This window comes from Pangasianodon hypophthalmus, chromosome 28 (genome assembly GCF_027358585.1).
Source record: "Pangasianodon hypophthalmus isolate fPanHyp1 chromosome 28, fPanHyp1.pri, whole genome shotgun sequence".
In the NCBI taxonomy this organism is placed as follows: domain Eukaryota; kingdom Metazoa; phylum Chordata; class Actinopteri; order Siluriformes; family Pangasiidae; genus Pangasianodon; species Pangasianodon hypophthalmus.
Genome location: NC_069737.1, coordinates 107,702 through 120,000, shown reverse-complemented (window position 1 = coordinate 120,000; position 12,299 = coordinate 107,702). Strand labels below are relative to the sequence as shown.

Here is a 12,299-nt window from a genome sequence, read left to right as displayed (position 1 = left end):
CTAACCCTCATCCCGTCTCCTCCCTAACCCTCACCCTCATCCCCTCTCCTCCCTAACCCTAACCCTCATCCCGTCTCCTCTCTAACCCTAACCCTCATCCCATCTCCTCCCTAACCCTAACCCTCATCCCGTCTCCTCCCTAACCCTAACCCTCATCCCGTCTCCTCCCTAACCCTAACCCTCATCCCCTCTCCTCCCTAACCCTAACCCTCATCCCCTCTCCTCCCTAACCCTAACCCTCATCCCGTCTCCTCCCTAACCCTAACCCTCATCCCGTCTCCTCCCTAACCCTCACCCTCATCCCCTCTCCTCCCTAACCCTAACTCTCATCCCGTCTCCTCTCTAACCCTAACCCTCATCCCATCTCCTCCCTAACCCTAACCCTCATCCCGTCTCCTCCCTAACCCTAACCCTCATCCCCTCTCCTCCCTAACCCTAACTCTCATCCCGTCTCCTCTCTAACCCTAACCCTAACTCTAACCCTAACCCTCATCCCGTCTCCTCTCTAACCCTAACCCTCATCCCGTCTCCTCTCTAACCCTAACCCTCATCCCATCTCCTCCCTAACCCTAACCCTCATCCCGTCTCCTCCCTAACCCTCACCCTCATCCCCTCTCCTCCCTAACCCTAACTCTCATCCCGTCTCCTCTCTAACCCTAACCCTCATCCCATCTCCTCCCTAACCCTAACCCTCATCCCGTCTCCTCCCTAACCCTAACCCTCATCCCGTCTCCTCCCTAACCCTAACCCTCATCCCATCTCCTCCCTAACCCTCATCCCATCTCCTCCCTAACCCTAACTCTCATCCCCTCTCCTCCCTAACCCTAACCCTCATCCCGTCTCCTCTCTAACCCTAACCCTCATCCCGTCTCCTCCCTAACCCTAACCCTCATCCCCTCTCCTCCCTAACCCTCACCCTCATCCCCTCTCCTCCCTAACCCTAACCCTCATCCCCTCTCCTCCCTAACCCTAACCCTCATCCCCTCTCCTCCCTAACCCTAACCCTCATCCCGTCTCCTCCCTAACCCTAACCCTCATCCCATCTCCTCCCTAACCCTAACCCTCATCCCGTCTCCTCCCTAACCCTCACCCTCATCCCCTCTCCTCCCTAACCCTAACTCTCATCCCGTCTCCTCTCTAACCCTAACCCTCATCCCATCTCCTCCCTAACCCTAACCCTCATCCCGTCTCCTCCCTAACCCTAACCCTCACCCTCATCCCCTCTCCTCCCTAACCCTAACTCTCATCCCGTCTCCTCTCTAACCCTAACCCTAACTCTAACCCTAACCCTCATCCCGTCTCCTCCCTAACCCTAACCCTAACTCTAACCCTAACCCTCATCCCGTCTCCTCTCTAACCCTAACCCTCATCCCATCTCCTCCCTAACCCTAACCCTCATCCCGTCTCCTCCCTAACCCTCACCCTCATCCCCTCTCCTCCCTAACCCTAACTCTCATCCCGTCTCCTCCCTAACCCTAACCCTCATCCCATCTCCTCCCTAACCCTAACCCTCATCCCGTCTCCTCCCTAACCCTAACCCTCATCCCGTCTCCTCCCTAACCCTAACCCTCATCCCATCTCCTCCCTAACCCTAACCCTCATCCCATCTCCTCCCTAACCCTAACTCTCATCCCCTCTCCTCCCTAACCCTAACCCTCATCCCGTCTCCTCCCTAACCCTAACCCTCATCCCGTCTCCTCCCTAACCCTAACCCTCATCCCCTCTCCTCCCTAACCCTAACCCTCATCCCCTCTCCTCCCTAACCCTAACCCTCATCCCCTCTCCTCCCTAACCCTAACCCTCATCCCGTCTCCTCTCTAACCCTAACCCTCATCCCGTCTCCTCCCTAACCCTAACCCTCATCCCCTCTCCTCCCTAACCCTCACCCTCATCCCCTCTCCTCCCTAACCCTAACCCTCATCCCCTCTCCTCCCTAACCCTAACCCTCATCCCGTCTCCTCCCTAACCCTAACCCTCATCCCGTCTCCTCCCTAACCCTCACCCTCATCCCCTCTCCTCCCTAACCCTAACTCTCATCCCGTCTCCTCTCTAACCCTAACCCTCATCCCCTCTCCTCCCTAACCCTAACTCTCATCCCGTCTCCTCTCTAACCCTAACCCTAACTCTAACCCTAACCCTCATCCCGTCTCCTCCCTAACCCTAACCCTAACTCTAACCCTCACCCTCATCCCCTCTCCTCCCTAACCCTAACTCTCATCCCGTCTCCTCTCTAACCCTAACCCTCATCCCATCTCCTCCCTAACTCTAACCCTCATCCCGTCTCCTCCCTAACCCTAACCCTCATCCCGTCTCCTCCCTAACCCTAACCCTCATCCCATCTCCTCCCTAACCCTAACCCTCATCCCATCTCCTCCCTAACCCTAACCCTCATCCCCTCTCCTCCCTAACCCTAACCCTCATCCCGTCTCCTCCCTAACCCTAACCCTCATCCCGTCTCCTCCCTAACCCTAACCCTCATCCCCTCTCCTCCCTAACCCTCACCCTCATCCCCTCTCCTCCCTAACCCTAACCCTCATCCCCTCTCCTCCCTAACCCTAACCCTCATCCCATCTCCTCCCTAACCCTAACCCTCATCCCATCTCCTCCCTAACCCTAACCCTCATCCCGTCTCCTCCCTAACCCTCACCCTCATCCCCTCTCCTCCCTAACCCTAACTCTCATCCCGTCTCCTCTCTAACCCTAACCCTCATCCCATCTCCTCCCTAACCCTAACCCTCATCCCGTCTCCTCCCTAACCCTAACCCTCATCCCCTCTCCTCCCTAACCCTAACTCTCATCCCGTCTCCTCTCTAACCCTAACCCTAACTCTAACCCTAACCCTCATCCCGTCTCCTCCCTAACCCTAACCCTAACTCTAACCCTAACCCTCATCCCGTCTCCTCTCTAACCCTAACCCTCATCCCATCTCCTCCCTAACCCTAACCCTCATCCCGTCTCCTCCCTAACCCTAACCCTCATCCCGTCTCCTCCCTAACCCTAACCCTCATCCCATCTCCTCCCTAACCCTAACCCTCATCCCATCTCCTCCCTAACCCTAACCCTAACCCTCATCCCCTCTCCTCCCTAACCCTAACCCTCATCCCGTCTCCTCTCTAACCCTAACCCTCATCCCGTCTCCTCCCTAACCCTCACCCTCATCCCCTCTCCTCCCTAACCCTCACCCTCATCCCCTCTCCTCCCTAACCCTAACTCTCATCCCGTCTCCTCTCTAACCCTAACCCTCATCCCGTCTCCTCCCTAACCCTAACCCTCTTCCCCTCTCCTCCCTAACCCTAACTCTCATCCCGTCTCCTCTCTAACCCTAACCCTCATCCCGTCTCCTCCCTAACCCTAACCCTCATCCCGTCTCCTCCCTAACCCTCACCCTCATTCCCTCTCCTCCCTAACCCTAACCCTCATCCCATCTCCTCCCTAACCCTAACCCTCATCCCGTCTCCTCCCTAACCCTCACCCTCATCCCATCTCCTCCCTAACCCTAACTCTCATCCCGTCTCCTCTCTAACCCTAACCCTCATCCCGTCTCCTCCCTAACCCTAACCCTCATCCCGTCTCCTCCCTAACCCTCACCCTCATCCCGTCTCCTCTCTAACCCTAACTCTCATCCCGTCTCCTCTCTAACCCTAACCCTCATCCCATCTCCTCCCTAACCCTAACCCTCATCCCGTCTCCTCCCTAACCCTAACCCTCATCCCGTCTCCTCCCTAACCCTAACCCTCATCCCGTCTCCTCCCTAACCCTCACCCTCATCCCATCTCCTCCCTAACCCTAACTCTCATCCCGTCTCCTCTCTAACCCTAACCCTCATCCCATCTCCTCCCTAACCCTCACCCTCATCCCGTCTCCTCCCTAACCCTAACTCTCATCCCGTCTCCTCTCTAACCCTAACCCTAACCCTCATCCCGTCTCCTCTCTAACCCTAACCCTAACCCTCATCCCGTCTCCTCTCTAACCCTAACCCTCATCACGTCTCCTCTCTAACCCTAACCCTAACCCTCACTCTCCGTCATTAGAGACAGTTTTAAATCTATTCCTGGATTTATGTAAAGCTGCTTTGTGACTATGTCCATTGTTAAAAGAGCTCTTATAAATGAAATGAATTGAAACACGACACTTTGTCTTTTGTCATCTTTAAAACAGTTAAAACATGAAGATGCAGTGGTGCAATGAGTGAGGTCCAGCTTAATCCCCTCGTTTCCCATAAACATGTTATCATTTATACCTATAGCATGAGCTCAGTTCAGTTCCTTGTGAATTTTTGTCCCTTATGAAGCTTTTGTCAGATTAATGATGAGATGCTGAAGCTCCTCTTCCCCTGAGGACTGAAAGAGCGAGAAAATGAACTCTTTTGTCTCGGGAATAAAATCAGGCCAGTGTCTCAGTCACTCTGTCTGATGATGTGGATCAAACATCTGACTCCATTTCCTCTTCCTGTTACAGAGGCCACGCCTCCCTCACTGAGACTGACACAGAGGCCACGCCTCCTTCACAGGGACAGACACAGGTACCACACCTACTTCACTGCTTGACAGCATGACGGCTTGAATGAATTGTGTTGAGAATCTCAGGAGCAGCAGTTAGAGCAGCAGCGTTCAGGTGTATCTGTAAGAAAACAGCACCACCTGCTGGCTAGAAGTTTATTTAGCTTTGAACTTTATCTGTGCTCTTGTGGTTATGATGTATGATTGAGTTGTGACAATAACATAAACTCTCTGTCTGTCCGTCCCTCTGTCTGTGTGCAGTATACAGGCTGAGATCTGCAGTGTGTGTGTGTGTGTGTGTGTGTTCGTGAGTTGCAGGATGGCGAGTGATGGCTCTGAGCTCTGCTCCCTCCCGAGTCCTGTAGTGCGTCACATCGATAAACACTTCCTAATGTGCAGCATCTGTCTGGATCACTACCACAAACCTAAAGTGCTGCCGTGTCTCCACACCTTCTGCCAGAGGTTACATCTGTCTGGATGTGTGTGTGTGTGTGTTTTATACAGTTCAGAGATTAGCAGAGTTCACACACTCAAACAGCAGAACAATCAAACAGCAGAACACTCACACTTAATAACTTATTTCTGGAATAGTATTGTGCAAAGGAAGGTACAGAGTCAAAGATAAGGAATGAAACAGAAGGAGATAGACAAATCAAGGCTAATGTAATGAAGATGAATTAAGATAAATATTGATTTTCATATGAATTTTGTTACATTATTGAGACTGAAAGTATAAATGTCTAAATCATCAAAAATCAAATATAATTCTAAAATCTGAAAAAAGAAAAATTTTAAACTCCATGAGACACACTGTATTGCTAAAGAGTTTTTTTAAAAAGAAAAATCCAATAAGAATTGTTGCAATTTTTATAATTCTTCTGTCCTCAGGTGTCTTCAGAGCTTCGTCCCTGTCCACAGCCTGACTCTGTCGTGTCCTGTCTGCCGTCAGACCTCTGTCCTTCCTGAGAAGGGTGTGGCAGCATTACAGAGCAACTTCTTCATCACCAACCTGATGGAGGTGCTGAAGAGTCAGGACACAGAACTAGGAGACGAGGACTTACTGCTGGACATCAACACTGTGAGCACGGAACAACAGCTGTCCTGTCCCAACCACGGAGCAAACGTATGATTAATATTAATATAACTGTGATGCTTTAATCTGGGACATGCAGAGTCCACAACATCCCCATCGTGTCCTCACCACGTTCCCTACACATACTCACAACGTCCTCTACACGTCCTCAGCAAATCCTCTACACGTCCTCACCACGTCCCCTACACGTTCTCACAACATCCTCTACACATCGTCACCACATGCCCTACACGTCCTCACCACGTCCTCTACATGTCCTCAGCAAATCCTCTACACGTCCTCACCACATGCCCTACACGTCCTCACCACGTCCTCTACATGTCCTCAGCAAATCCTCTACACGTCCTCACCACGTCCCCTACATGTACTCACAACATCCTCTACACATCGTCACCACATGCCCTACAGTTTCATGCTGTTAAAATATCTTTTAACTGAATGCTCAGTGAAACAGGAAGTAGTAACACAGTTCCACATTAAAGTAACTGTGTGTTTGTCAGGTAAAGGAGTTTTACTGTCCCGTGTGTGAGACAGCTGTGTGTGAGGAGTGCAACAGTGATGACCACGCCCAACACGTGACCGTCCCCCTCACACATGTCCTCACACAGCACAGAGCTTCACTGCTGCAGCAGCTAAACTCTGTCAGGAGCAGGTCAGGAGCTCACACCTTCTGTTTCCTGTTAAACTGCACTGTCCTTTACTATCTCTATGTCACATGATCTGGGTGGATGTAGTCATGGTGATAAGGTGAACATGAGACATTGGTGGAAATGTGAAATATACTCGAAATGACTGCTGCTGTTAAACAAACCTGCTGAAGAGAAAAGAGAAAGAGAGAAAGAGAGAGAGAGAGAGCGGTGGATCATTTTCTCATGTGTCCATCTCAGACTTCCGGAGATCGACTCGGCGCTGCAGACGCTGTCTGAGATCCTGCAGCAGCTGACCAGTCAGAAGAGCTCAGTTGAAGAGAAAATCCACACCACCTTCAGTGAGCTGCAGAAGATGCTGGATGTGCGTAAGAGTGTGCTGCTGATGGAGGTGGAGGTGAACTACACCCTCAAACACAAGGTCAGAGCAGCGGCTCCATCACACACTCTTATAATAAAAGGTTCTTCCAGGGTTTTTTTCTGGATAGTTCTGGATAGGGGTTTTTATTTTTCTGTAGTGATTCTATTTGGAATCCTCTCTGATCGAGATGTATGTATTGTAGGGTTCTACACAATAAATTTAACAACATGAGGAACCCTTAAGAGTTCTAGACTGAGCAGTATTTTCTTAGAGTGTAGAACTTCTCATGTCACTGCTCCATATTTTATTTGATATTAGTCATCCAGTGATTACTGGCTCTTCTTTAAAATGATTCAGGCTTGTCATGGTTCCTCCTGCAGGAGAACTGAGAAGCTCTCTATCTGTTTAACAGTAAAACATGGAACAGACTTTGTTGTGTGATCTGTGTAAAGAATTTGCTCAGTGCCCTTTAAACATTTACACAGACAGCTGCCATCTTGGATCCTCCCACCGGAAAATGATCTAATGTGTTATGCAACTCTGTGTGTGTGTGTGTCTGTGTGTGTGTGTGATGACAGTGATTAAACTGTGAAACTGGTATAACCGGTTATGCGCTGGGTTATGAGTGGAGTGAGTTTGGGAAGTTCAGAGTGTATTGGTGTTGTGTGTTTTGATGGAGGAAGATGGAGACACAGAGCTTGAGGTGATTACATAGAAACTTTTGATGATCATTTGATGATAATTTTTCATCAGTGCTTAGGTTTTGTGTGTGTGTGTGTGTGTGTGTTTGTGTGCAGCAGGTAAACACGATCATGAAAACAACACACAGGATAAATGTCTTTCTGTCTGTTAGTGTTATATGCATTTGTTCTTCTCAACTTCGGATGGTCTAGGACAATAACAGTGTTTATAAACAGCTGGATGATTACAGAGCAGTTTGTCTGCAGGATAATTACAGTTCTTCATCCAGGAACATGTCCACATGGTTAGCACTCCCTGCTGCAGGAGTGGAAGTGTATCTGTAATAATATTTATAAGCATAAATGTCTGTACTGTACATAAAGACAAGTGTCTATTTGTCTATTTCACTTTGAGTTCAGAATCTTAAAACGGGTTCCATGTAAAAGATAAAAACTGACCTTAGCTGTAGCTTTTTGTTTCAGTGTGAACATGTGCAGGGAGCTGTGGATAAACAGAGAATAATAGAGCAGCTAAAACAGAACCTTGTGTGATGCTGTTTTGCACTGTTTAGGCTCTGAGAAGTCTATTTATACTAACACACTGTTAACATTCTGTCAAATAAAACCTAACCCAGGAAAGAATATATTCAAATTTCTCACAGTCAGTAATGTTAAACACTGAACTAACTGAACAGTAACATCTCCACGGTCTAAGGCAAGCAAAAGTGGCAGCTTTATCCAGCTCTGATTCTGAACTGTGATGCTTCCGGAAACCTGACTGAAAGAGATGTTAATGTTGTGTGTCTTTATTATGCACAGGTGCTTCAGGCGCAGTTAGCATTGCTGCTGCAGGAGCAGGAGGGCATGCGCAGTGGCTGCAGACTGACAGAAAGGGCATTATGCAGTGGCTCTGAGGCCGAGGTGCTGCTGGTGGAGAAGCAGCTGAGCGAGCGACTAAGTGACCTGGCGACTCGTGAACTTCCTCTGAGGCCTGAAGAGAATGGTCAACTCAGCTTCACAGCAGAGACTGATGGTCTGTGCAGCTCCATCCGCCGTCTGGGTTCCATCATCACTGGCAGCGCAGTGGCAGGAGAGACGGTGGCGAGTGGTGAGGGACTGCGGCGCTGCGTGGTGGGCCGGCCCACGTCCATCACTGTCACCTCTAAGGACAGAGACGGTGGGCTGTGCCAGACAGGGGGCGCTCCTCTCTCAGCTGAGCTGAATGGTGCAGATGGTACACTGGTGGGAGAAGGAGAAGTTGTCGACCACAAAGATGGCACGTATGACGTACTGTACACACTGTCACATGAGGGACAGTACATGCTTGCACTTCGCCTGTATGGAAAGCACATCCGCGGGAGTCCCTTCAGCATCCGTGCCACCAAACACACGCAGGAATCTGACAACACCAATGGTGCCAAGAGATGTCTGAAGTCGCTGGGGAGCTCCCACATCAAACAGCAAGCCGTCAAGCGGCCCGGCAGCATGTACAGCTCGGGCAGGGGCAAGGGGAACGCCACTGAGGATGACCTCATCCTCCGAATCGGTACAAATGAGTGCTGTGGAAGGAGGGAAACCTGCTGTGTCATTATAGGACTGGTTTCACCTGAAGATGTAATGTAGTAGGAGGTGTTTGAGTTACAATGCAATGTAGTGGGAAGGATTTTGGTTATGATGTAATGTAGTAGGAAGTGTTTTTGGTTATGATGTCAGTGCTGTGTAATGGCTAATCTGTTTACTGTAGGGACTAAAGGGAGAAATAAGGGAGAATTTGCCAATCTGCAGGGCGTGGCCGCTTCAGACACTGGAAATATTTTAATAGCTGACAGCAACAATCAGTGTGTCCAGGTAAAACTGACGTCACTGCAGTTCTTTAAAATATGTTTAATCTTTAAAAAGTGCACTAAAGACTTTTTTGCCTGTCTTCATAGATATTTTCGAATGATGGAAAGTTTAAGAGTCGTTTCGGGGTACGGGGTCGGTCTCCAGGGCAACTCCAACGGCCCACCGGCATCACCATCCACCCCAACGGTGACGTCATCATTGCCGACTACGACACCAAATGGGTCAGCATATTCTCCAGCGACGGTAAATTTAAGGTAAAGGAAAAAACTGTTTCACAGATATTACAAGCACACAATGAATATGAGGTGCAGAAATCATAAAGCTGGTTATTAAACTAAAGTAAAGAGTGTAGTGGGAATTTTATCCCAGTTCAGAGTGACTGCTTTTATTCATTCTCTTCAATGGCGTAAACATGCATGTCCTCCTGAAGCAGAGGTGAGCAATGAGCTGTGTGTCCTTTCTCAGAGTAAGATCGGCTCTGGGAAGCTGATGGGTCCTAAAGGTGTGTCTGTGGACAGAAATGGGAACATCATCGTAGTGGACAATAAATCCTGCAGCATCTTCATCTTCCAGCCAAATGGCAAACTCATCCGCAAGTTTGGCACTCGTGGAAATGGAGACAAACAGTTCGCAGGTGTTCACTGGGTTTTCATTTCATCCTCACATTTTCTGTTCACATGTGCCTAGACATAAAAACTTATTTAATCTACTGTATGGCAGAGGGAGTGTATATTTCCCCATAATGCACTGAGAATATATTTTACAGTAAAAAAAAAATCCTTCAAAATAAAAACACCTAACACTTAAATTTCATCCATTCTCTTGTTTTAATCATATGTTTTTTTAATCATTCTGTCTCTGTGTTGTGTCTCTTGCTTTAGGTCCCCACTTTGCAGCAGTGAATCAGAATAATGAGATTATTGTCACTGATTTCCACAATCACTCAGTAAAGGTATGTGATTGCAGTAACGGTGTAAAATCAGATGAGTTATATTTGTTCTGTATGTAAATGTAAAATGTAATGAAGGTTAATGTGTCATGTTTGAGGTGTTTAATGCGGAGGGAGAGTTCGTGTTGAAGTTCGGCTGTAGTGGTGAGGGAAATGGTCAGTTTAACGCCCCCACAGGAGTCGCTGTGGATTTAAACGGAAACATCATCGTAGCAGACTGGGGAAACAGCCGGATACAGGTAACACACTCCACTAAGCACACCCCAGTAATGTCTACACACAACTTTGAATTCATTAACCCTCTGACACTGAAACTCAGCTGTGTGTGTGTGTGTGTGTGTGTGTTTATGCAGGTGTTTGACAGCAGTGGCTCATTCCTGTCCTTCATCAACACATCAGCAGATCCTCTGTTTGGCCCTCAGGGTCTCGCCATCACCTCCGACTCTCACATCCTCGTGGCTGATTCAGGAAACCACTGCTTTAAAGTTTACCGCTACCTCCAGTGACACTCCTCGTCCCTCCATCCACTTATTCCTCCATTCCATAATCCCATCATCCCGTCCCCACTCCATCCCTCCATCTTCATTATGCTGGTCATGACCTGATAGCACTGTTGCTTTTCCACAGTGTTCAGGATTATTAACCACCTGAGCTGCACAGAGGGAGAAATAAAATGGGCTAAATATAGCTACTGAAATAAATAAACACAGGTAAAAACAAAAAAAAATGGGATTCAAAATTTATTTATGAATTTCTTGATTTTTTTTTATTTTAAGATTTGTTTGGATTTATAATAGGACAATTTACAAACTCAGCTGCACATGCAGAGTGTTGGAGTCTCTCTGTCCAGCAGATGTCGCTTTTCTCTGAGTTTTCACAGCTCTGCGCTCTGTAATAATTTAATTCACCTGCTTCTGGTTTACATTGATTGCTCTGATTATTAAATTATTTTAAATCCTCCTGTTGCTTTGTGAGGTCTCTCACTGATGCTTTTTTCTTAGAATTTTCAGTGTAGCAATGTTGTATATTTTATTTTAATTTCCATCATGTTGAATTTTCAATTCAATTGAAAAAGTGTTTACTGTATTATTGAAAATGATGATCCATTACCATGTGAGCTATATTTATTTTTAATAAGGTTGTTAATCCATTTCACTTTATAGCCAATATTAGGATCTTTAAAACTCACCTTGTTCTCTATATTTAATTGCCTTTCAAATAAACTGGAATGTCACAGTTGATGTTGAAACAAAACAGATCTTTTGAGCAGCCATGCTCTCATCCAGAGTGATTTAATAAAAACTAGAGTGAATAAGGACATTTGGAACACAGTCTCTGATAAAGTTCTGCTGTTCGATCACCAAAATGACTCTTCAAATCAGTGAGTCGACTCCTAGTGTTCACTTGTTTTCACCTCCTCAATGAAAACACCACAGTTCTCAGCGTATTACTGAATTACCTATTACTACATATTACTAATAATTAATAGGTTCTCTGCATTTTTTCTATTTTATACATGTGTACTTTTGATACTTAAGTAAAGTATCAAAGTATCAAAGATAGACATCAAGGATTAATATGATAATAAAGACACGTTTTTTCTTAAATCGTGTGAAGTATAATAAGTCACCCTGTAGAAGATGTAAATGTTCTCAACTTGATCACACTTAAGTTCTTTTCAACACACTTAACACTGCATGACTATTTAGAACACAGTTATAGAGGGAATGATTTATAATCGCACTATTCAGTGTCACCCAGATGAGGATGGTTCCCTTTAGAGTCTGGTTCCTCTCAAGGTTTCTTCCTCACATCGTCTCAGGGAGTTTTTCCTCACCACCGTCTCCTCTGGCTTCCTCATTAGGGATAAACTTAAACCATATGTCAGGATAAATCTGCTTTGTGACAGTGTCCAGTGTAAAAAGCGCTATGTAAATAAATTGAAATTGACTTGAATCAACACAGATTAGCAAGTAATTTAACAAGTAGATTACAATTCCAATTTATTTGAAAGGCAAATGCATTTTGTGTGATGCAAATGCTAACAACTTCCCGCTAAAAGACAACAGTTACACACATTTTTTAATTTTAAATTATAATATAATTATACAAAAATATAAAATAATAATAATAATAAAATTATAAATAAAGTGAGCAATGTTTACACATAAATAAATGTGATGTTTGTACATTATTCAACTAGTTTTATTTATTTATTTTTTTAT

At 46.6% G+C, this 12,299-nt stretch overlaps 1 protein-coding gene across 6 annotated transcripts in view; it reads left to right on the top strand.

The window, feature by feature from the left end:
- trim2a (tripartite motif containing 2a) overlaps positions 1–11,034 on the top strand; it is an 18,274-nt gene extending 7,240 nt beyond the window's left edge. For 2 of the 6 annotated variants that reach the window (XM_053230957.1, XM_053230953.1), the window contains exons 3-14: positions 4,459–4,522; positions 4,761–4,961; positions 5,388–5,622; positions 6,093–6,244; positions 6,480–6,660; positions 8,100–8,826; positions 9,025–9,128; positions 9,212–9,379; positions 9,591–9,759; positions 10,007–10,077; positions 10,173–10,313; positions 10,428–11,034. In XM_053230957.1, the coding sequence (XP_053086932.1) occupies positions 4,819–4,961; positions 5,388–5,622; positions 6,093–6,244; positions 6,480–6,660; positions 8,100–8,826; positions 9,025–9,128; positions 9,212–9,379; positions 9,591–9,759; positions 10,007–10,077; positions 10,173–10,313; positions 10,428–10,580 (2,244 nt within the window). In that variant the 5' untranslated portion in view covers positions 4,459–4,522; positions 4,761–4,818 and the 3' untranslated portion in view covers positions 10,581–11,034. Of the gene's footprint in view, positions 1–4,458; positions 4,979–5,387; positions 5,623–6,092; positions 6,245–6,479; positions 6,661–8,099; positions 8,827–9,024; positions 9,129–9,211; positions 9,380–9,590; positions 9,760–10,006; positions 10,078–10,172; positions 10,314–10,427 lie in introns of those variants that run through there. The other 4 variants (XM_053230954.1, XM_053230955.1, XM_053230956.1 and 1 more) reach the window with 4 other exon arrangements.
- The last annotated feature ends 1,265 nt before the right edge of the window (positions 11,035–12,299 follow it).